The sequence below is a fragment of the Syngnathus acus genome, chromosome 14 (assembly GCF_901709675.1).
Source record: "Syngnathus acus chromosome 14, fSynAcu1.2, whole genome shotgun sequence".
NCBI classification, from domain to species: domain Eukaryota; kingdom Metazoa; phylum Chordata; class Actinopteri; order Syngnathiformes; family Syngnathidae; genus Syngnathus; species Syngnathus acus.
In genome coordinates, this window is record NC_051099.1 from 7,431,871 (window position 1) to 7,454,927 (window position 23,057).

The following is a 23,057-nucleotide window of genomic DNA, read 5'->3' on the forward strand; positions in this document are numbered from 1 at the left end:
TTTTGCACTTGCGCACACACGAGTAATTCGCCAAGCAATTTCCTCCATCTTCATTCTCTCTGCGATATGGGAGGCCAAATTATGTGTCTTCTAAAATATCTTCAAATGGTTGATTTTTTTTAGCATACTGTCACGAACCATGTGCAACACGTAAAGGGATGTGGGAGACTGGAACAAAAGAAAAAGAAGAGAGCAAACTGCAGACAGGACGTAGAGCTGACATGGTCAGGGACAGGCGGAGAGTCAGCCCGCCCAGCGTTCAGGAGTTAACAGGCAATCTCGGTCGGCAACAGGAGTCAGAACTGGTAATAGGAAGAGAGCAGAACCACGTGGCAAAGCAACAAGTAGCAAGCCGGACGAGCGACAACAAGTGACGGAAATGCAGGGTTAATGAGCTGGGAGCAGGGGTGGTAATCTGCTGATCACTGCATAACAAGACGGGAGGGGAAAGAGCAGGGAAAGAGAACTGTCCGAGGTACTAATGGTGCAGACACGTGACACATTCATTTGATACATTTGTACCTGAATTCTACGTGCTTTCCACTGTATTTTTTTGTCTACAGAATGACATTGGACAAGGCACAAGGTATGTTAATTAAAAAAAAAAACTATGTATAGTAAGTTTTTTTTTTAAATTATCATGTATAGTAAGGCTTTTCTTTTTTCATTTAAAAAAATGACCATGTAGAGTAAGACTTTTTTAATGACCATGTATAGTAAGGCTTTTTTTTTTTTTTCATAAAAATAGTAAGTCTTTTTTTTTTTCATAGAAATGCCTATGTATAGTAAGCCTTTTTTTATTCAGGCCTTTTTTTTTTCATGAAAAAAAATGACCCAGTGGTTTCCATGTGGTTTCAATAGTGCTTATTGATTCACAAAGACAAATAAAGACTAACATTGTAAATGGATTTGTTTGCAGGGACACACCCTAAGGGAGGTATTTCCAGTTCAACAACTTTATGCTGATGTCCAAAGTTGTGTAACGAGTCTTGCACACATACTCATAGAAATGCTTTCGACTTTTACGTTCAACATGTGAATTTAAATTTGATGTTATGAGATTAGATTATAAATTGCATAGCAATATATGTTCAATTATAGACCTCTGAGAGTTTATGAAACAGATGATTCCATTATCATTTTTATTTTATACAAAAAAATGCCATGCATCTTTTGTCACGTTCTACAACAGTCAACAAAAACACACTGACACTAGTAAAGAAACATGAACATTTGGCAAAGAAGTGGCCTAAAATGACTTGGTGTGTACATTTTGGAGGGAGGCGGGGCGTATAATCTGACAAAAGTCATCATTCGACAACCATCCGGAACTTGACAAGAATTTGTAGGTTTTGTATCTAGATTTCTAACTTTTTGTGGACTGTGCTGGTTTTGGCTATGTAGGGAGTGACACTGATTTTGCTGAAAAGTCCAATGGTTATATAAAGTCATATAGATTATACATGTAGATATACAGTAGAATTTGTGTTCTTTCGAACTAAATTCCTGTGAGGTCATGTGACTCTCAATAAGTCAATTGTACACAATAGTCAGTTTTTGTATCCTGAAAACATACATGGAGAGGTAAATCGTAAAATCCTTTATTCATTTTGCTTCAAATGAGCAAATGTAGAGAGAAAAAAAAAATCATCTTCTCGGTTACTTATATTTGGCACAGTTTGGATGTGGCAAATTGCTTCTACCCCCCTCGGATATAGGCTGTATGACACGAGAAGGCATTTGTGAATTGCAGTACAGTACAATGAAATAAGAGGAAAGCTGGATTGTGGAAGAAATGCTACACTCCTTGTTTGAAGGAAAATAAAAAGAGGTAGGAAAAATCCACAAAATGTAGACAGTTTTGTAAGACGCGGGAAGCGGTAAGGAACACTTGTCAAGCATGCGACGCACTCACGCACGCACGCACACAGACACAAAGCCTGCTAACGGCAGAGCAGCATGCGTAAAATCAGCCCACAAAACAGTTTTGTTCTGGAAATAGCTTATGTCCTCAAATAGTGGCCGCCACTCTAATAGACGTGCCTAGATTGGTCGCGGAGTAGATCAAGCTCTTGAACAAATAAAGATATGATCAATCTAAAAATATACAGTGTCATGGTTTCATTGTTTTTGTCAAGTCAAGTCACATGCAGTCACAAGAAAAGTTGCAATGACTCATAATCACCATCTCGGTTTACGCCTTCAGAAAGCGAAACCTACCTCAACTGCCTTACTGATAGGGACTAACAATAAAAATAAAAGCACGAAAAAATAAAATGCTGAGGCATGAAAGTTACACATTCTTTTCCCACTTTAAACAACAAGTAAGAATTCTCCCTGGACAAGACAACACTGAATACAGCTCCAACTTGACACAAGCTTCTGTAGAAATAAAGGCCTCCTCTTAAATACACGCTGATTACAAATTTGCACCCCAGCCACTATTTGAGGAAATACAGTAGCACATTGGACTTATGTACAATGTCATGTAAGTAAGTAAACATCAGACCACATGACTTCTGCATGCATGCGCACTTCCACAAAGAGGGACACAAGTAAACACAGAGCAATGTTAGCATAGCATTGTTCATGCTTGGATGTTAAGCTTGCGGAAGCGACAGGGCTCATTTAGCACGTTTTCCTGTTTGTCTGCATGACCTCTTTGAGCGTGAACGACATGAACGCAATCTGCTCGAGTTCGCTTTCTTTGCCGCATTCCAGCAGGCATGAGAATTGATCGTTATCCCGGTTGTAGGACAGGTCTGAGTAGCCGCTGGGCCCGCTGTGGATGATCTGGGGCCGGTCCCACCCTCGCGAGTGAAGGGGTGAGCGGTTCAAGTACACGCCCATGTCTCGCCGGCTGTGCTTGTTGGTCGGGTGCATGAAGAGGAGCCAGGTTTGAGTGTCGGGAGACAGAGGGGACGTGTCGCACGTCTTGTTCTCGGCGTCCTCGCTGGGGATGAACTCTGGCGCGGGGAAGCCGATGACGCTCCCCTGGCAGCCATTGGGTTGTTCTACCAGCTCTCGGGCCGTGCGGGGTTTGTCGAAGCAGACGCCGCTGTTTTCGCTCAGCGCCTCGCATCTGTGGCCGCGGAATTTGCGGGCGTTGCAGTACAAGTGACTTCGGCCCTCGTGATCAATGATCTCCGCCATCTCGCACTCACACGACTGCTTGAGGAGCATCTTGCCTATGTGCCACGTCTTGCCCAAGTCCGCGCTGTACACCGTCAGCGCACGAGGGTAAACCGTGTGAGGGACAGGAAAGGAGAAGCACTTGTATGGGATGTAATAGGCATAGGCCGGGATAATCAACCTCCCGTTCTCCAGCTGGACCCCGTGACCCGGACCCACGGCAAATGTAGCCCACTTACGAATAGTTTGTCCAATTACGCTTTCCGTTACGTCGTTCGCCTCGCTCCACGTATGGCCGTCGTCGCCGCTGCTGACGTAACAAAGACGTGTCTTGTTTTTACCTGTGATGATCTGCCTGTGCTCAGAGGTGTTGCCAAGGATGCAGACGAAGAATAAAAACAGAGTGCTGGTGTTTTTTTCAAAAACGGGGCAGGGGTTCATGGTGCGGTGGTCCGGCAGGCATGCTGTTGACAACTCCTCGCTCGACAGCCACTGGAAGATAGCGGTAAAATGCACTTAGTGGACTCTTCATTAAGTACACCAGCACAACCAAATACTATTTACTAAATCAGCTGCCTTGAAAGATAATCATTCTCAGTTTGGACCTCGAACTTTGCCCATAAACACTTCAATGATGTTAAAGTATAATAAAATCATATAAAGTGCAATAGTTAAAATGTCCCCTATGCTATTTCCAGGTCACGAGACACAATCCATTTTAATGCTCCGAATTGAATTGACACAACCATTGCGAGTTGCCTATATTGGTCATTTTTATTTCCTACCTGAACGGATCCGTCATCACTGTGCACCCCTCTTCTCATAACCAGAAGTTTGGCATCACAGTCACGAGAAGAGGTCCTCTTTTCTGCAAAAGCAAGAAAGGTGCGACTGTGCCTCAGGTAGATGAGAGCGGGGATTCTGTACGTGATGCCACTTGGCTCCCTCTCAAATAAAGTTGTTTTTGGTGGCTCCTCTCCGCCGTCGCTCTTTGATGGCGTGTTCCCCATGATGATGCTCCTGTGCAGCACGTTTATTATCAAGTCACAACATCTTGGTTGCACACGTACTAAAGCAGACTCATAGGGAAGAAGAGTTCACACTCACACACATCACATCGTTGTGCAATACGGCACGGGAAAAGTCCTTACCGTCACTTGTCACACTTCACATTTGTCACCTTGAGCTGATCGACACACTGTCTCATTTCAATTAGTGGAGCAAAGAGCTCCAGCGATGCTGACACTGACGCTGAGGGACGAACGAAAAAGAGGAAGACGCGGAAAGGAGAATTACTTCCTCGACACTTCCGCGTTCGCTTGAGCGCCGCTAACCCAAACGTGCGCCTGGTTTTACCTCGCGAGGCACCATAATTGTTATTGACTCGTCGTTTTCTGCGTACTTGTAGATAATATCCATCGAGACGATGGATCCCATTCGAAAATATAAATTAAAACAAATAAAGTCCCTGCACGTCGATAAGCCATTGTGGCACATGCGCAGTATGACGTCCTCGAAAAGCCTTCGAAGCGATAATGTTGTCAAGCATTAGTCAATAGAAATTTTACTCCTATCAAAAAATATATTACTGTATCAGAAGTCCAGGTTGTATGATTATTTTCTTATTAATAAATATATAAATTGACAAAAAATGCTGACTTCTCGCTTCCGCGTTTGCCAATAAACTCTTTATCGCCACCGATTGGACAGGAGGTATAGTTGCTGACTTGCTGTTGCGAGGAGATGGCAACTAGGGAGAAAAAAAACTCGGATATCATTGCATTTTTCTTCCAGGGTTTGCATGGACTCGGTAATTCCAGCAATTTTTCCCAGCACGAACATTTTAAAATAAGGTGAGTCGACTATTGGCTCTAGAAGAAAGAGAATACTGTAACCTATTTTGGACCACACTCGAGATCCTCGAAAGCAATTAACAGTTAACGAAGTAGTGCGGAGTTGTACAACATAAGTCTATGTCCACATCATGAACAGGAACTCAATGCTTTGAGAATGGGGCTGCTTTATATTGGATATGAAGATGCAGTTTTGCAATTTTCAAATTGGCCAGCAGGTGGTGCACATTTGTCAACGTAAAAATGATCTACACTCAAATTTATTTGTTGATTATTTTTATGGCAGTGTTTTGTACAGGCGCTCTTGGAGACAGAATTCAGTTTAACTCCGTGGAGGTCCTGATGCTTGATGATGACAAACTCTCCACTAACGTTTTTAAAAGCTTCTCTAGTCTTAAGAGGTCACAATGTGTTGGTTTTGTAATGTCACTGCTTGTACGGTATTTCAACATTACAATATTTTTTTTCTTTAAATCTAAAGTCAAATAAAACGTGGACTCAACGGGTTAAGAGAGCACACTTATGATTAATATAGTTTGTTTTAAGTCTATACATGTTTCTCTTACAATCTTCATACCTTTCAAAATGATACATATTAACATTGAACTGGCTAAAAATAATCTTTGCTCTCTGACAGTACAATACAGTAGGGTAGTAGGTCTAAGTGGTTACATACACTGCCTCGACGATACAAATGATTCTTTGTTGATCGGGGCAAATGACATTCCTAAAGACCACGGTGAAATTTCCAAGAGACATGAGGATGGGGCTGTTCCTGAGAGATTCTCACAAAGAAGATGCAGGCTAAATCAAATCCTGATGTGGCGCAGGCCACTGGTGAGGACTTGTGGATATTTTTATTCGGCAGAATTTCTTCCAGGCCTGAAAACGCTTTGGCTGCACAATGGCCCCATGGTGAAGAGGAATGCCCATATTCTTTTTAACAGGAATTCGAGCAGCTGCTCAGATGCTGCAGAACACATTGAAGAATCTTAATATTTACAGAGGCTCCAAAGCAACACTTGATAGCATCCAGACGCCGTGCAAAGACTGAAATTGGTTTGGCTGCACTACACACAAACCCTGTATGCTTTATATTATAATCTGGAGATTTACGATGGGAACAAAAAGTTTTTTTGCACAAATTAAGGATCAAACACTGTTGAGACAAAAACAATCTACTGATATATTCCCGAGCTGATTAAGGAAGTGAAAGTACAACATTAAATGACAACGCACAGTTCACACTCACTATTTTTATACATGCAAGTTTTAGCATTTTTTTCTACTCAGGCAGTTTGCTATGTGGCACTTGTGTGACGAAGACAGAACACAAGGAGGCGCTTATGCTGCTGAGGGACTTGGAGACAAAATTCAAGCGCCCTCTTAGGAGAGCAATGGAACACAGTCAATGCTGAGAAGCCAAAGCGTTGGTTGAGTTGCATCCAAGGAGAAAATAAGTAAAAACATTTCATGACTCGTGTGTGGATCTTTGTTATTATTATCTGACTATCAAAGTGAAGGTCATCCACTGGAGCTTGGCTAACAAGGCGGTCGACACCAAATCTGGCTGCGACCAAATGGGGCCTCATCAACACTGCTCATTAATCAAGTGCCAAATGAGCTCGCGTCTTCAGACTGGCGCCGTTCATGCTTTCCTTTGATGGAACACACTCATGTGGAAGGTTCAGATTTGAATATGAGGGCAGATAGATCAAAACCACTGAAAGGTGGCTGGCTTTACTGATCAAGAGGAGCATAGTGTTCATGACATTTATGCTGTTATTGTTCATGATTCCTCGGCATGACTCACACTTGGGAGTGAAAAAATAACAGGGCCCTCGGCCTATCTCTGAAGTATTTGTCATGAAGCATAAACACGATAGAGTGCATGAATCAGCTAGGAAAGCAAACACGCCTCTAAGGCTTGATTACGTTTTAATACAATTTGCCACGATGCCTTTGGTCTTTCTCTTCCTTTTGAAGAAAAATGTAAAGTGAGCTAGCTTGGCACAACGTAGCATGGAAAGCGGTAGAGTTGAGCCAATGGAGACTTTAATCGGATATATTTTCACAGCTCAAACATGTATGAAGGTTTCATAAAAAAGTGGAGGAGATGATTGACACAAATATTGGGATACCTGTCCATCACACTTGAGAACTGAAGCAGTTTTGCAGCTCTTTTGGGAAAGATCTTTCAAGACGTTAGACTGCGGGCATACTATCATGACGAGTGATCATATTAAGACGATGGTTCCAATTAAAGTGGTGACCCCGATTGTCAAATGCACCTCACTTCTCACTCACTCTGTCCTGCACAGCAGCAGAGCTAATGTGTGATTTACACCCACTGACTGCCCCCAGCTGCTACAATTTGCATAGCCAAGAGAGCAAGCATGCCTAGCACAACAAGTGTGTGTGACAAATTTGAACCTTGAGTAAAATAAACAACGTGCTTCTCACACTAGATGGGCAGACAGAAGCGTATCAATGTGAACGGAGACAGACTGTGCAAGCTGTCGGGTTCAGAGGCTTGCGCAAACATTTTTGTGTGAGTAATGAAGGCATGCAAATTGGAAATACCTCCTGGAGTGTGAGAGGGAGCGAGCAATCTGGCGCCAAAAGTGTGAAAAAAGTACAATGAGTCATTGTTGGAGGGGAGGGGGCACACGAGGAGTTCAGAGAAGAGCAATATTATTCTGGAGCCTTCTGGCAGCTCTCACTTAATCAAAGATAACTTGATACCTGTTGCTCAAACAGGCTTGAGGTTAGAGATCAGATTGATTTTTTATTTTTACAAACAAACAAAAAAATCTTCAATTTTTTGAAGAGAAGTACATTTTCTGTGAAGTTTCCCCCTGCCGGCCAGTAAGAGCAGTCTACTAACGACAAAAACTTTACATTATGTGAGAAAATGTCTTATTTACAATAAATATGTACATTAAAAATAATAATTGTACATACCAAGTCGCTTGTGTCCTTATCAGGGAATAACAAATGGTTTCCATGCAGTTGAAGTATGCGTTACCCCAAAAGTGTCCAGTCACAATTTCAAAATGGAGTTAAGGGGAGCACAGGCCTTCGACCTGCTTGGGATTGAGGAAGGTCATCATCTCCCGGATGCCATCTTCACAAATGGTGGCGCTTTGATCCAGTTTGCTCACTCCCTCTTTAAATTTGCCCCACATCTCTGGAAAACAAATCCAACGAGAGTCAGCGACATTTACCTATGCGATTGTGAATGGACAGAAACACTGTTGAAGTCACCTTCATCAACTGTTGTCAGTAAAGTGTAATTTTCTGGATGATCCCCAAGATCTGTCCTTTGAACATCTCCAATTTCCATCAGTTGTAGAATACCTGTATGAAAGAAGATAGTCATTTACACATCAGAACCATTTTTTTTTTGTGGAGGGGGGGGGCAAAAATATGAGATGTACCATCTACGATCTTCCACACTTGCACCTCCACCTCAGCAGTATTTGCTCTTTCAATAGCCATCATCCGAACTGTGCTGGGAGAGTCGACTTTCAAAGCTGATTCCACTTTATAAACGGAAAGTTTGTTTTTATAGCCTGAGTAACACTGAGTCTGGTTACTTGCAACTTTATGTTCTAGATGGAAACACAAGTGGAGAATGTGGATTAGTTTCAACAGCTATATAAGAAAACGCGTGTTTGGCTACCTGGGCACGTCTTGCAGCACTTTCCCGGCGACTTGACCGGATGTTGGCACGCATACTGGCTGGGACACGTGATGCGTTCACACGCCTGAAGGCCGTCCCTACAAGAGCACACGATGCATTCCAGGACCTTGCCCAAAACCGGGTGCCACATGTCTCCATGCGAGTAGGTCTTGCCGTTGTATAAACATGCTGATGAGAGAGACGGGCAAAAATAATGGAAATGGTTGGTATACGACTGGAGGGGAAAAATGGTTGAAAAAAATAAAAAGCTCTTTGAGAAACGCAAACCTCTGCATAAGGGAAAGGGGGCATTCCTCCACCAGATGGCGCTGCTATTCTTTCTTTCGAATATTCATTTTATATATAATACAGAATCATAAATGTGTGTATAAAATAAACTTGATGCCATGAGTTGTTATCTAAGCATCTGAGTGAATGTGCTCAAACTGTTATAATTTTTTTGAGCGCTCTACCCCTCCCTTCACATGAAATGGACTATTCCATCTTACAGCGCATTTTGGATTCGTGAACACGGTTGCATTTAGCATAGCAAACCTTTCTGATGTTTCCTCTGCAACAAAATCTTCACAGTGGTCTCCGAAGCCCCTCTGAGGTTAAGTTTATTGAGGCTCAGGTGTCTGGGAGAAGACCGGACTCGGGGAGACCGTGTTCTAACTGGCTCGCCAGAACACTGGTCCACTGAATGTCTCTTTAACAAACACACATACAGAACACATACTTGAGCGATGCAAATGTTTTGAGAACAAAAGATAAAAAAAAATGTCAAGGATATGTACAGTAATTCATGTAAAATGAGTATTTGGAATTTATTTGTGAAATAACACACCACGCCTCTGTTCAGCTGCTGGTTTCCATCCTCTGCTGATGATGAGCCACTCGTGCTGGAGTCTAAAGTAAACAATGAGTGAATTTGAATATCAATGTGATTGCACAACATGAAACATCAATCAAATGTTAGGATTGTGGTAGCGCTTAATTCAGTCCCTGACCAAAATACTCTAGTCCAAGTTGAGAAGAGATATGTTTCTTTAACAGCTGGAATAAGTTGGACTACCTTTACACACCAAACAGCAGGTGTCGGCAAGTGTGACCGGGGAGGAGCAACTGATTGGTTGGCAGGTTTTAAATGCGCAGAAGATGTTTCCATTCTGAGTGAGGGAAAAAGTCAGAGGTATTTGTAGTTCCATAAGCTAATGAAAAAGAGCTTTTATGATGTATTTTCATTTGGAATAATGGACAATTATACAAATTCTAGTACTGTAAAGCTAATTACAGAGACAATACACACTGTACTGGTTGCCAGGCAACCACATGACCTGTCTACATGGCACACTTTCACCATTTACTGTGTCAAAATGGAAATGAAATGGTGTGACTCACAGAGCACGAGCACACGGCACACTGGTTGCTTGGCTTGGCTGGTAAGTTACGTTTGATGAAGGTCTCGCCTGGTTGATAGACACTTCCATTATATCTGCACAACTTCACAGGAGCTCTTAGACCAGCTGGGATCTTGGGCTCGTCTAAGAAAACAAAGTACCGTCTTGTATTGTGTAGCTCAACCAAACCAAGGCACAACTGTATTAATGGTCCTTCTTTGTAGAGGATAAAGAATATATGCCTGTGAGGATTGTTAAAGGTCTCTACAGTCTACATGGGTTGCTCCACTATTTGTGTTCAAATATCCTATACAAAACATGCCCCCCCCCCCCCCCCCCCCATTCCAAAATCTCATCTGCTCTCCTGGGAAACAGTGACGTATACCTGAGCATCGTGGACAACACTGCTGTGGGTCGAGTACTTGCTTGCCACACGACAAAGGAGGACACTTAATTTTACTGCATTTTACATGGCCTTTCTGAAACAAACCACATTATATTTGTCACAAAACCTGTAATTATATCCTTGTTTGGATTGAAATGTTAGAAAAGGTTACCTCAGTGCAGGAGCAGCGCATGCACATAATGAGTCCAAAGGGCTCCAAAAAAGGATGCCAACTGTCTCCTGGCTTGAATGTCTTGTCTTTAAATGTGCACAGCACGCCTGAGCCTGCATTAGTGGTTAAAAAAAAAACTGGATGAGCAGATTGTGTGCGAAAGAATAAAACTTTTACAGAAAATATCCAGCTGAATGCAATCTTGAAGAAGAGCGAGATGATCTTTTCCCACCCTGACAGACAAATGTCCTTGTTGAAAGACTACGCGCGTGGCCGAGATGTTTTACCTTTGCGGCCTCTCAGCTGAGCATCTGCACACCAAACGAGCATCAAAGACACCAACAAGCACTTCATTTTTTCAACCCCAACTCCAACGTGATACGCTCCGAGAGGTTTACGCAGTAAAATACTATGTATGTTTCTACACGAGTCAAAATGCACGGCAGCGGGAGGAAAGTTTTGTCCGGTTGAGCGATGGCGCCTCCTGCAGGATAAATAACATCATGACATGCGATCACATACAATAAATGGATTTGTTGATATAAGGATGTCTTGTAAATTGGATTTTAAAATAAGACGTGGTCAATTTTTGGCTTTGTAAGAATAAGTTCATGAAGTCTTTTTCACTTTATACATTTTATACACATGGGGAGATAAAACAGCGTTTTAAAAACAAACCAAGACACCTTTGTCAGAAAAGAATAACACCAAAAAAGGACTTTAAATAAAAGATGACAATGCATGTTTCTGCTCTTAACTCATTGTTCGCATTGACCTGACATTTTAGAGTGACGACTGATCACAGATAAGAAAAAACGATGCTTAAAATATATACATTTGTATTTCTTAAAGAGATTTTTTTTAGCCTGGTTTGATCTCATCCATTGAAAGATGACGACTTTTAAAAATGGTAATTGGGCGACAATATCAATACCATACTCAATAAACCTTGGAAGTGTGATCTCAACACTTTCAATAGTAATACTACGCAAGAATCTAAGTCAGTATTGGAGATTACACTTGGAGCATCCTATTTTAACACAAGCATGTTCCTCACGCATACTGTCAACGGCTCAAATATGACTGAGAAGTTATTAGCTGACACAAAGAACTCAGAAGTCCTGAGTCTCTTCTGTACAATCAGGATCTGAGTAGAGCGTCCACCTGCCATGTATAAAGTCTGAAGTACAGAATATTGCATTTCTAGTCAGGGACCACATTGCACGTCCACATGGTCTCACAAAGCCACTCAGAAAGTGCTGCTGTGTGCGTTTGTGTCGTTTTCTAACTTCTGCCGCTTCTTTGCTCGGATGGCGTTCATGGCCTCTTCTATGGAGCGGGTGTCCCTCTTGTTGGCAACCGGCACTGGGGAAGAGGTAAATGAGAGGGAGATGATGTCAAAGGAGAGCTTTCGTGTACTCTACCGCATTCAAATACACTCACCACATCCATATGCCTGATTGGCTTCCAGTGTATGTGCTGCATCTTTGGCTGCAGAGGTGCCAATCAGGTGGCTGTACTTGTCCCTGTAGTTGGAATTTGGACACACCTCCGACTTGTCGCTTTTCCGGGATGCTGCTTCTTCCAGAGCTGCCTGCTCCTACAGTAATCAGGAAAAAAAGGAAAAGAGCACAGTGACCACATCATAAACTGATGTGCTGGAGCCCATTAGGCTAAAAAGTACCTAATTTCCAGTCTTACTTTCAATCTGCGTCGCTGCTCCGCTATCTGAGGATTCCACTCTTCTCCTTTGCGATAAGCCTCCAGCTCCTCGTCAGATGGAGCAAACTCCTACAAGAAGAGTAGAAGCTCATTACACCTACTCGTATTTATTTATATGTATATATATATCCATTGGACAAAAAGAAAAATATTTTCCAACCTTCTTGAACAGCATGACATAACGGCTCTCTTCATCCTCCCCGAAAGAAAAAGAAGTCAGACCAGCCACTTCAGCGACATCATGCCTATGAGCAGAACAATTATTGTTGTTTATTTACATTGCTTTAAAAAAGTCATTTTACCTGGATAACTCCAAAAATGAATTAACCTTACAATATACTTCGCTCAATCTTGCCCATTGGGTTGTATTTTCGGTTCTGTTGTGTACTGTCTTGGATGAAATCTGACACTTCTTTCTCCATCTAAACAGTGAAAAAAGCATTTTAGAGTCACTTTGCATGCAAGTAAAATGTCAAAAGTAGTATCACTCAGATCAAACTCTCACCTTTTTCCTGAACGCTGCTTTCTTTCTTTTCTCCTCTTCTTCCATCTTCTTGAGCCTTGCTGCTTGCTCTGCAAACGTATCGAAAGTTCAGACCTCAGGACCTCACGACCTCACGTGACGTCATAATTTTAATGTACGGACCAATCGCAACTGAATCGAATGCGTCCACAAACAACATTGGGCACGCACACGGCATGTGTTGTGCTCAAAGAAACAGTAGAACCTGAAAATAAACATGAGCTCGTGGGCGCTGTCTTTAGCAAGGGCGATACTATCTCCCTACGATCTAATGGATGGCCAAACAGCACCAGAAATAACCTGTGCCTCGTTTGCCCTTTCCATATTATTTTCAGTCAGATATCATATTGCTTTACACCACAGATTGTTTTATTACAATGCCCATTATATAGTAATACCTCGAGCCTTTCGTCGGCTTTCCTTATCGCCGACAGTTGGAGGCTTTTCCATCGAGTTTAATATTGAACCTAGTAGATCCGCCATCTTGACTTAATAGCGAAAACAACGTCTACGCATGCGCAACTAATACGTTCTTCTTCGACGCCTTTCAAATAACTATATAAAATTCATAGTGCCCCAAGTGGGAAAATTGCAAAATTCACAGAACGCCAGCCCTCATACCGCAATAATTATGACAATCCAGATAACTCTGAAATGCCAAAACAACTTGAGTGCTCATGCTCATCAATTTTCAATTAAAATCAATTCTGATTGATTAATCATAGCGTCATACACGACGAAGAAGAAACAAGCGGTTTGAACCCGCTTTGAAACACTCACTAGGGGGCATGCTGCACAAGCACCTGTGCAGCTGCACGTGTTCATGCCTTGTAGTCTTATTGTCTGGATGACAATTCACCCTGCGTCATGGCAGCAGCATGTTTTGTATAGTTTGATTGTGGTTTCTCAGCATCAGCAATAACCTACTAACTACTGCTGCATTCAGATGCGGGCAGAGCAGTCGGCGGACAGAGGGCAACCCTAACATGACGCAGGGTGCACTGTCTTTTAAACTATATCACTCCCCTCTTTGAAAAAAACAAACAAACATTGAATAGTTGTACATAATGTGTCCTGTCCATGGGGCCACACAGGTTAACTAAACTGGATCAGCTGGCAGCCGTGACCGTCACTTCTCAGACTCCCTTCATTCAAAGACACTTTGTTATTGGGATTTGGACAGGGCCCGGCCGACTCCACCCCCATGATTGAAATACTGTATAAATGCAGCAGCAGTGTGTCCACAGCAGAGTCTGAGAGCTTATTGGTGCCCAAACATGAAGGTGCTCCCTGCGCTCCTTGTGCTTCTTCTGCTCTTTGCCGTCGGGGAGGGTAAGCGATGGATCTAACAAGGGAAGTGTTGTATCTAATACTGTAATAATAATATCAGACATATTTTACTATCTCCAGGCAGTGATCCAGAACCACAGTACTGGACTTGTGGGCATAGAGGACTCTGCAGACGGTTCTGCTATGCTCAGGAGTACATGATCGGTCATCATGGCTGCCCTCGACGATACAGGTGGGCATGCACAAATCATAAAATATATACATTTTACACTGAAGTCAATGGTTTGAGTATAGAAGACAAATGTAAATATTTTGTCTGTCCAAGCAGAAGGAAGTGTGTTGTGATGTGTCAATGTTCACTTGCAGGTGCTGTGCCATACGCTTTTAACACTTGCCAGTCTTCAGATGGAACCTGCAAAAAGTCACGTGTGCTCGTCTGAGGCCTTGAGTTTTACTTTCAGCCCTCTTAAAATTTAGTACAGTTTGAAAGTGAGCCATTTTGCTGTGAATCTGTAACCTATAGGCTCACAAATCTCCATTTCTTTGTTTGAAATACCGTATGATATATTCTGTATCTTGTATATATTTTTTAGTTTTATGGAAAATTTCAAATACCTTCTAGAATGGAGTGTGATTAATAAAGGTGTGGAAATACAAATACTGTGTTTATTTCATTTCCCAAATACATACAAAGCAGAAACGTTGAGTTTTGCAACCTGGTTTGCATGATCATATTTTTGGTAAAGACAAAAAAAGTAGTTGTATCATATTGATTGGGTTTCAAGAACAAATTTTGATTACCGTAATTTTCGGACTATAAGTCGCGTTTTTTTTCATAGTTTGGGTGGGGGGGCGACTTATACTCAGGAGCGACTTATATATGTTTTTTTTCCACAAATTTTTACTTGATCATTAACACATCACTTACTTACAAGTATAGTTGACCACTTCACATGTTATTTTTAGTATAGTTGATCACTTCACATGCTTTGATATCTTTATCTTGAACATATTCAAAACATGAAAAATAGAGAGAAAAAATCAAATAAAGTAATTAACACTTTAAAGCGCCATATCCTCTGGACATGTCCTCTGTCACCAGGATGACATAAAGGACGAGAAATTTGATTGATGGATTTAATGATTTGGAGTGACACAAATGGTTTGATAATATTGTTGTTTATGTGATAGTTATTTAAAATATAGTTTATATATCGTTGTATGGGCCTGTGGAATAATTTGAACTGCGGCGCGGCACACGGCATTGTTGACAAAGGACGATCGATGGATTTAATGAATTGGAGTGACACAGATGGTTTTATAAACGTGTTATTTATGTAATAGTTTTTTTTAAATAACTGAATGTTACGTCAGGCTCGTTCTCAGCTCCTCGTTTGTGTTTGTCACGTTAGCATACCGTATCGTTTAGCCTGTTGTTGCTCGTTCATGTCTGTTCTTGGTGTTGAATTTTGTCGAATAAATTGCCCCCCAAAATGCGACTTATACTCCGGAGCGACTTATATATGTTTTTTTTCACATTTTTGGGCATTTTATGGCTGGTGCGACTTATACTCCGATGCGACTTATAGTCCGAAAATTACGGTATTTGAAATTGGAAATACATTAAAAAAATAAAGTAAACAAGTAATTTTATTCATTTTTGGAGTCTATACAAGGCTTATAAATCGGGAATCTCTCCTAGCTGACTGGGCAAGAGGTGGGGTGCACCCCGAATCCATTTGAACACGAACAATAATCCAAATATATTTGTGCTGTGTTTGTCTGAACATAAAATGTGGAAATGAGTCCAACTCTGGCCAATATTCCACTGACAAGACACAATAATAGTATAGTGACGGACTCAAATAGTAGCTGTGGTGGAGCAGCGCTTTTGTGAATGAAGTGCCTCTTGTTTTTGTTCTCGCCATCGTGTCTGTCTGTCTGTGGACAACATTGCCAACCAGACATCAGACATCACAGTTCAACAATCTTGATTGCAAAGCACATTCATTGTTCTTCTGCCTGTGAGACACAAAGGTCAAATGTCTGTGCAGGTGATTGTTGACAAACTAAACCACGAGTTGCAATCAATTACAAATACTAGCGTTTACTTTTATTATTATTGGTCACCTGTGTAAGAGTGAAGTTTAAAGACGGCCGAGAGCGTAGCAGATATCAAAAGTATGGATGCTATTTGTCAACATGAGCCTCTGCATTGTGTCATGCATTTTTGTACAACAACGTGACCCAACGTTAAAACGACAGACCCCCACAGACTTGTTTACACCAGGCTGTCATTCGATGTTTTACACCAGCAGGGTTTCACAAAGGTTGACTTTGATGAAAGTATGCCAAGTTCAAATATAACACAAACGTCTCCTGCAGAAATTTACATTTATTCCCTCAAGTCATCAGTGCAAATTCAACATGAAATACAATGCAGCTAAAAATCATACACCCCTTGAGTTCCTCTATCTGTTGTGCGACTGGAGGATCTTATTTTGTGTGTGTGTATGGGAAATCCCTATGGGGGTACTCTTTCTTTTTCCATTTTATTTCATTTTTTACAGTGCATATATTTCATGTAATGCTATGTGCAGCAAAGACACACTTTAGCTTGGATACCTGGTTGTGACGTTTTCAGAGACACCACTGCTGAGACAGTACGGTGCAATCAGGCAAATAATCACAGCACACGTTAAGGACTAACAAAGATATAAGTCTTGATGTGTGCTGTAGGTGGAAAAATTAATCAGTGATAAAATGAAAATGGCCCTTGATTTTACAGCCAAGGGCTTGTTTATGCCTGAGAATCGGATTGTCTTAGCTTAGCAGAAAATGTTATTTGGTGAGGTCAATTACATTTCTAACTTATGTTTTGTGTTCCTTAACATTAAATAAAGAATCTGATGAGGGTGTGTTTGAATTTGGAAACAAATAAACTGAATACAGGTCCACAGCATATTGAACGAAGACAAAAAAACAAGTGCATTAATTTGACACCAATGCTCCTTGTAATCAATTTATATATTGAAAACTGATGAAATTGTTCATCCATGTGACTTTTAGGGGAGGAATAGCAAACAATTGAAATTGATATTTTTCAGCAAATAGATTAGTGATCCTTTTTTTTGGGAAGCCAAAAGATAAAAAAACTCCTTTGACAAAAAGGGCGCAAAGGCAAATGCAACTACTAATCAATAAGTAGTAAAGAACTCAACAAGGACAAAAGTGAAACAAAATTCTGATGTAACATTATCACTTACTGAAACAGAAATATACACTATTTATCACCTCGGGAATAAATGTGCCGCTGCAGTGAATTAACAATTATTAGATACAATCATCACTGACAGCTGCTCGTACATAACAGCTGACATGCTGTCATAAAAATTCAAGTGCAAAAGACCCATAAAACAGTTGGCAGCAGCTAAAACTGCAGATTATTACAATTGTGTTTGTGAAAACAAGGCATGGTACTGTCTGGTTTAGTCATCACTTCAGAGAGCATTAATTTACTTTTAAATTGTGCATAATTGCCAGATATCGGATTTAAAGTGGGTTCAAGAAGCTGGAGCAAGTCTGCCATGGGTCCTTTGCTGCTTCAATTCTACATTCATGAGCACAAGATTATTAACAGAACGTAAAAGTAGAGCGGTGGTGTCAGTGGCATGCTACCAACAAGATGGCAACAGGCTTGCCAAATGGTCAGCATCATGTCTCAGTTACGCCTCCTACCGTTAGAATGGAGTATTACAATAACCCTCCCAAACTTGAAAATATGACATGACACTTTAAAGCAACACGGAAAAAAGAAGCCCTGTTCACATTTTATGGAAGATGTCAACCAGCCACTGGGGCTTAGTGGTTGCTAACTGACCATGTTGGTCGTGTTTTAGGGGTACTTTGACTTTTAACGTATTCAGTCAACTCCTGGGCCTTATTTTGAAATAACGTGTGCCAAAAACAGAACATCAAGGTGACGTAAGAGTCTTTTCATTTTCCAAAAAAAAAAAAAAAAAAGGAAAAAAAAGTGTATCCTGCTTTTGGTCCCCTTCTTAAAGAATGTTCCTTGCCAAGAGTCTATGCCACCGATGGGACAATCCAATAGCTGGCTGTGTGGTCACTCACATTCCGTATCCTCGCAAGGCAGAAGCGCTCATTTGTGAAACAAGTAGATTGGCCTTTGGAAACCTGAAGGAAGAGGTTGATCATGACATCAAACCACAATGCAGAACAACCTCATGTTGATTTTTTCTTTTTTAAACAATGAATAATTCACTACCTCTCGCTAAACTCTTCGGCGTCCCGAGAAACTCACAACTGGTGAAGCCCACTTCATTGGTGAGATATGACGAAAATTGATCCGGCTTGAGGTGAATGCTGTTAAAGTTTCTGTTGATGTTATCCTAGTAAGCGGGAGAGAAAACATTCCGTTGATTAATCGAAAGAAAATAGTCTTCCAATGAAAAGCTTCTCTGCCTTTACCGTCAGCTTCTTCCTCTTGATGTAGGACTGCCATGGCTGTGGCTCCAGGATGAAGATGCCTCCGGGATGAAGATGCCTGTAAACTCTCTTGAAGAGTCGCTTGAGGCCGCTGTCCCCCCAGTTCAAGTGAACCCATTTGGTGACGCTCAGACACAGAATCACGTCATACTCTGGTCGTTGGGTCAAGAGCAGGTTATCGTTCTGCAGCACATAATTGGCCTGAAGCAAAAAGAGAAGTAAACATTCAACAACTTGCCTCCTCCTGTAATGTTTATAAATAATAAATCGTAATCAGCTCAGTTTACATAGGACACCATTTTACCTTGATGAAGGACACATTGGCAGGGAACTCCCCCGGTTTTGCGGTGGACGATTCGGTAAGTGGAGGTGCAGCAATGGGCCCCCGGGAAATCTGCAGGGACAGAGGGAAAGAGCAGCTCCCGGCCTGATCGCTAAATACGTGCGTCGTTTTTTTTGTTTTGCCATCTTGTCGGGTCTTGACCTGTTCCGTGCCGCAAGAGTCTTTGTCGCCGGCCGCCTCTGCCAGGCCGCCATCCCCTTGCAGTGCGTCGCCGTTTTCCCTGCTCTCCGTGTGCTTGTCCTCGAGCCTGGCCTCTTGCATCTGCATCTCGGAGAGGTAATGCCTGATGTTCTTGCGGGCGGCGTGCACCAACCCGTTGTCGATGTCCAAACCTAATATGCGGGTGGGGCGCAGGGTTTTGGCGATGTAGAGCGTAAGGTGGCCCGAGTTGCAGCCTAAATCCAGCACACGTTTCCCTTCAAACCACTCTGGACGGAGGATGTGTATCCGTGGGTCTTCGCTTGCGCTGGGGTTGCGGTAACCGTAATATTTGTTGTAGTTGCCATACTGGAACTTCTTCTTCTGTTGCTCCCTGGCCTGCTTGTGGGGATGCTGGTGCTGGCGACCGCCCGCAGCAGATTTGGCTCCACTCTTGGGCGTGTGGAAGGAATTTTTGGATCCCCCAGGTTTATGATTTTGCTCAACGGGTGCAGATTTTGCATTTGGGGTGGAGTGAGTCACAGGCGGTTCCATTTTGACAGAGTTGCGCCTACGCTTGCGCCTGCCTGTGTGCTGGTTGGCCCCCACCGGAAGGCAAGTGGAATCCTCGGCAGACATGGACGTCGCTTCTTCCTTTAAGTTTGACGAGTCGTCTGCAGAGTGGTCATGAGACTCGCCCTCACCACCGGAGACGCTGTCTGACGCTTTAGAGATGTCAGGATTCGAACGTGCTACCGTACCGGGAAATGACACAGAGTGTCCACTTTTGATGTCATTTTTTCCACAGTCTGAAACGTGTAACTGGGCTGAAAAGCTGCCACCGTGATGCCTGTTGCGATGCCTCCTCCTTCCACCGCTCTTTAAAGGGGACACCAAGAAGCTGCTATCTCCTATGCAGCTGTTCAAATTGAGAGGATCTGTGATGTCCCTGGGGATGAGGATCTCAACAGGGTCTCGACTCTTTGCTGGCAACGGAGATGATTTCGGGGTCTCTGCGTTCAGCGCCCTGTTGACCTCTTCATCCTGCAGGCTGTTGAGATTTAGTGGGTCAAAAATGTTACCACCTAGGAGGAAATTAGTGGGCAGGACAGAGTCACTCTCTGAGTTTGCCCGCCGTCTCCTTTTACCAGAGCTCGGATGCTTGAAACTAAAGTTGGATGTGTTGCGACGCTTTGCCACTCTTATTTGTTGATGCTGTTTGGAGTTATGGAAACTATTCCTGCGATTGATGCCTGTTTCGTTCCCTTTGGCTCTTGGCCCAGTGCCATCAGAGTGGCTCAGAGTGTCCACTGTGCTGGTGTGTCTGGGTGAAGCGGCGGTGCCTGGGACCGGGCATGAGGCCGCCAAGTCAGAAGCAGCCTCGGCTGCGCATTCCGCTAAAATTGATGTGCCGCTGCAACTTCCAGAACATTCTGAAAGCTGCAGAGATGAAGCTGAGCTAGCCTGTGGGCTAGCGGTCTTTACGGTGTCTTCGTCAACAGACATTGTGGTTGATTTCCAGAGCCACTTTGGACTTGGACACTTATATTGGATCTGAAAGTTAGCGAAGAGATCATATGGAAAAAGTCAGGAAAGCAACAATATCATTTTTAATGGAAATACTGGCAACTAGTGTAATGTCACTGTAAGTAGCAATGTGACAGGTGCATGTGGAATTTTCTGAAAGAAATATGTATTGAGTAGCGGGCACTACAAACTCCTCTAAATCCTATTTTTCCAAAATCCAAATTCTGATTTGCAAAATTATTGGTGCATTTTATTCAACCAGATTAAGAATTTTGAAAGTGTCATTTTTGGGGGAAAACCTTGTCACGTTGCTACAACCAGCAAGAACATAAAATACACTTATTCTACAAACAATACATAAGAAATAAATCTTTACCCTGACAAAATCTATTAAGATAATTTCTTTTTCCCACTTAAACTTAACTACTATTAGATTACATTGGTGGCATTTAAGACAGGGCAGGGGTTAATGATGTGGGGGAAAAGTTCGAGCCACTATGCTGGACAGTTACCCTGTTAGCATGTTAGCTCCTATCATCCGGGCCAACGTCGAATAAACGTTCAATTTAAAAGACATCGATGACCACAAAAAGTGCCTCATTCGACTTGTAACGCCATAAGAATACCGCGTGACTCGAAGTATATTTCGAAAACAAACACCTTTTCAAGCACAGTTCCGAGTGTGGACACCATCAAAATAATACACTCACCTCGCAGTTCTCCCCGCCTCCGGCTGGACTGTCACTAGCCGAGCTAACGTTAGCTAGCAGCTAACTAGCATACAAGTGGAACCACATCGATGCTAGCACGCAGCTAAAACACATATTAATGATAATAATAATAACAACATAAACAGCGCGTGTGTCTGCGCTAGTCAGGACGTGGTGTGGTCTCCAATACACAACACAGGCAGGAGCCACCACGGTACGTCCGCGATCAACTCGATACTCGTGTCAGGCAGCTAAGTGAATAAATGACAGTGGCTTTAGAGTCGGCATGGCGGCGCATCCGGGCGAGGGGATGTAGCTTCAAGCTAACGGCGGGGGGCGGACATGAGTTCGGCGCGGATTGATGGTGAGAGGCCGGCCTGATGCAAGGTAACCAGCAGCCTATTTGATCCACAACACGATCACCATATGGACAGTAATATCTACTACAAGCTCTATGGATACACTTTGCCCAACCTTTTAGGGTTTATTACGTTTTCAATTGTGCTCCTGTTTTCTATGTCAAACTTTTTCCCCCGTTATAATCATTAATTAATTGACACTGCCAGAGTAAGCAAAACGTTATTACTATTATGTACATAGAAAAATGCATAACATCTTGTAACATTCAAATCAAAACGATAAGGAGAGTCTAATATTCTGTGACATCACTGACATAGTGTATTTATTGTCTGTTTATTTTCACTTCGGCTTTGCCTTTGGACTTCAATAAAGCAATACTGTTTTTCTCCAAAAGACCACCAGGGGGAGACACCCTGACGGTTCAAATGTTTTATTAAGGCTACCTTCCTCATTATTTACACGTTTATTGAATAAATTGAACATACAACAGCTGTAAATACCATAGAACACATCATAAGTTGCAAATTAAGAATGAACAAGAAAATGCCATTATATAAAAATGATATAAAAATATTTAAAGTAAAAAAAACGCAATAACTATAGATCTAGGGAAATCATACACAAAGTCTTCTCCGCTTTCTTGTTCTGGCACGTACTCATTGATTGTAAGTACATTTTGAAGTCCTTATAATAGTAATTTTGTAATTTTCAATGTACGTTTATGCATTTAAAACTTATATTTATCGTTTTTTATCACAAAGATTTTTTCATCATCTTTGTTTCTCTTTACCCCGATCCACTCTTGCAATTGTTTTCTTATCCTAGCTTCAATTGTTTTACTGTCAAATTATGGTCTCCACATCAGTTTGTCCTATTATTTTCGTTTGTGTGTTTAGAGGAGGCTGTTTTGAAGAACACTTTTAAAGAATATTTACTGATAGTTCTGATAAAAAGCGGTTAAAAAAATCAGACATTGATATTCTCTGCCCTTGATCTTGACAGCTTGTTCTTAATTGGGCTCCAAATTAGTGACGCCGTTGGGTAAATGTGCCCCTCTCTCTAATCTCCATAAAGGAGGGGAAATAGGGGAGAGGGTACCTGTTCCCCCGCTTATGTCAGTGTCTTTTCTCATGGAAATAGAGGTGCGGCCCTCGATTCCGGGCACCATCTGCCCTTCCTCAGGCTTTGGGCCCCAAGCACTCCAGACATGCTCTTTTGTTTGTGTGTGTCCAAGCAGAAAGTGGCGAGTACACGCGGCCCTTGTGCACCCACCCCAAAAAAAAGCGCTATGCATCAAGAGCATCAGCCTGC

The 23,057-nt window shown here is 42.2% G+C and overlaps 4 protein-coding genes and 1 long non-coding RNA gene across 13 annotated transcripts; 1 reads left to right on the forward strand and 4 right to left on the reverse strand.

The window, feature by feature from the left end:
• Positions 1–208: 208 nt before the first annotated feature.
• Positions 209–2,090, forward strand: LOC119134036. Its single transcript, XR_005100254.1, has 3 exons — positions 209–475; positions 564–586; positions 920–2,090. It is a non-coding gene; the product is annotated as an uncharacterized LOC119134036 (long non-coding RNA).
• Positions 2,091–2,137: 47 nt separating this feature from the next.
• LOC119134019 (sialidase-3-like) lies at positions 2,138–4,655 on the reverse strand. 5 transcript variants are annotated; one of them, XM_037270422.1, is made up of 4 exons: positions 4,489–4,655; positions 4,284–4,383; positions 3,918–4,149; positions 2,138–3,624 (listed from the first exon to the last, which is right to left on the reverse strand). In XM_037270422.1, exons 3-4 carry the CDS (start codon positions 4,140–4,142, stop codon positions 2,629–2,631), a joined length of 1,221 nt encoding a protein of 406 aa, XP_037126317.1. In that variant the 5' UTR covers positions 4,143–4,149; positions 4,284–4,383; positions 4,489–4,655; the 3' UTR covers positions 2,138–2,628. The 5 variants fall into 5 exon arrangements, with proteins under 5 accessions (XP_037126317.1, XP_037126314.1, XP_037126315.1 ...); XM_037270419.1 differs by having other exon boundaries at positions 3,918–4,152; positions 4,489–4,654; XM_037270420.1 differs by lacking the exon at positions 4,489–4,655 and having other exon boundaries at positions 3,918–4,201; positions 4,284–4,482.
• A 3,098-nt stretch (positions 4,656–7,753) lies between these two features.
• On the reverse strand, positions 7,754–11,106 carry chrdl2 (chordin-like 2). 4 transcript variants are annotated; one of them, XR_005100248.1, is made up of 12 exons: positions 10,915–11,106; positions 10,628–10,740; positions 10,456–10,549; positions 10,072–10,214; positions 9,746–9,839; positions 9,518–9,579; positions 9,226–9,379; positions 8,671–8,859; positions 8,426–8,599; positions 8,253–8,345; positions 7,950–8,175; positions 7,754–7,864 (listed from the first exon to the last, which is right to left on the reverse strand). XR_005100248.1 is itself a non-coding variant. In XM_037270416.1 (11 exons), the coding sequence occupies exons 1-11, from the start codon at positions 10,979–10,981 to the stop codon at positions 8,048–8,050; spliced, it is 1,311 nt and encodes a 436-aa protein (XP_037126311.1). In that variant the 5' UTR covers positions 10,982–11,106; the 3' UTR covers positions 7,754–8,047. The 4 variants fall into 4 exon arrangements, 1 of the variants encoding a protein (XP_037126311.1); XR_005100249.1 differs by having other exon boundaries at positions 7,754–7,867; XR_005100247.1 differs by having other exon boundaries at positions 7,754–7,880.
• A 140-nt stretch (positions 11,107–11,246) lies between these two features.
• spag7 (sperm associated antigen 7) lies at positions 11,247–13,411 on the reverse strand. The gene is made up of 7 exons (XM_037270436.1): positions 13,271–13,411; positions 12,855–12,922; positions 12,683–12,771; positions 12,510–12,594; positions 12,329–12,418; positions 12,071–12,227; positions 11,247–11,992 (listed from the first exon to the last, which is right to left on the reverse strand). The coding sequence occupies exons 1-7, from the start codon at positions 13,353–13,355 to the stop codon at positions 11,877–11,879; spliced, it is 690 nt and encodes a 229-aa protein (XP_037126331.1). The 5' UTR covers positions 13,356–13,411; the 3' UTR covers positions 11,247–11,876.
• A 3,126-nt stretch (positions 13,412–16,537) lies between these two features.
• Positions 16,538–21,665, reverse strand: mepce (methylphosphate capping enzyme). 2 transcript variants are annotated; one of them, XM_037270379.1, is made up of 6 exons: positions 21,387–21,665; positions 19,153–20,703; positions 18,973–19,062; positions 18,651–18,869; positions 18,448–18,571; positions 16,538–18,356 (listed from the first exon to the last, which is right to left on the reverse strand). In XM_037270379.1, the coding sequence occupies exons 2-6, from the start codon at positions 20,653–20,655 to the stop codon at positions 18,322–18,324; spliced, it is 1,971 nt and encodes a 656-aa protein (XP_037126274.1). In that variant the 5' UTR covers positions 20,656–20,703; positions 21,387–21,665; the 3' UTR covers positions 16,538–18,321. The 2 variants fall into 2 exon arrangements, with proteins under 2 accessions (XP_037126274.1, XP_037126273.1); XM_037270378.1 differs by having other exon boundaries at positions 18,973–20,703.
• Positions 21,666–23,057: the final 1,392 nt, after the last annotated feature.

Bases quoted from the DNA above. Each gene is read 5' to 3' on its own strand.
- LOC119134019 (XM_037270422.1), bottom strand. From the start codon at position 4,142: ATGGGGAACACGCCATCAAAGAGCGACGGCGGAGAGGAGCCACCAAAA. The intron at 3,625-3,917 runs GTAGGAAATAAA...GCTATCTTCCAG, and splicing joins GTGATGACGGATCCGTTCAG to TGGCTGTCGAGCGAGGAGTT.
- chrdl2 (XM_037270416.1), bottom strand. From the start codon at position 10,981: ATGAAGTGCTTGTTGGTGTCTTTGATGCTCGTTTGGTGTGCAGATGCT. The intron at 10,550-10,627 runs GTAACCTTTTCT...GGTTTGTTTCAG, and splicing joins TGCGCTGCTCCTGCACTGAG to AAAGGCCATGTAAAATGCAG. The intron at 9,580-9,745 runs GTAGTCCAACTT...TGTTTACTTTAG, and splicing joins CTGCTGTTTGGTGTGTAAAG to ACTCCAGCACGAGTGGCTCA.
- spag7 (XM_037270436.1), bottom strand. From the start codon at position 13,355: ATGGCGGATCTACTAGGTTCAATATTAAACTCGATGGAAAAGCCTCCA. The intron at 12,419-12,509 runs GTTGGAAAATAT...CTCTTCTTGTAG, and splicing joins ATGTCATGCTGTTCAAGAAG to GAGTTTGCTCCATCTGACGA. The intron at 12,228-12,328 runs GTAAGACTGGAA...TGATTACTGTAG, and splicing joins AGCAGCGACGCAGATTGAAA to GAGCAGGCAGCTCTGGAAGA.
- mepce (XM_037270378.1), bottom strand. From the start codon at position 20,655: ATGTCTGTTGACGAAGACACCGTAAAGACCGCTAGCCCACAGGCTAGC. The intron at 18,870-18,972 runs GTAAAATGGTGT...TTTTTGCTTCAG, and splicing joins CCAATGTGTCCTTCATCAAG to GCCAATTATGTGCTGCAGAA. The intron at 18,572-18,650 runs GTAAAGGCAGAG...CCCGCTTACTAG, and splicing joins TCAAGAGGAAGAAGCTGACG to GATAACATCAACAGAAACTT.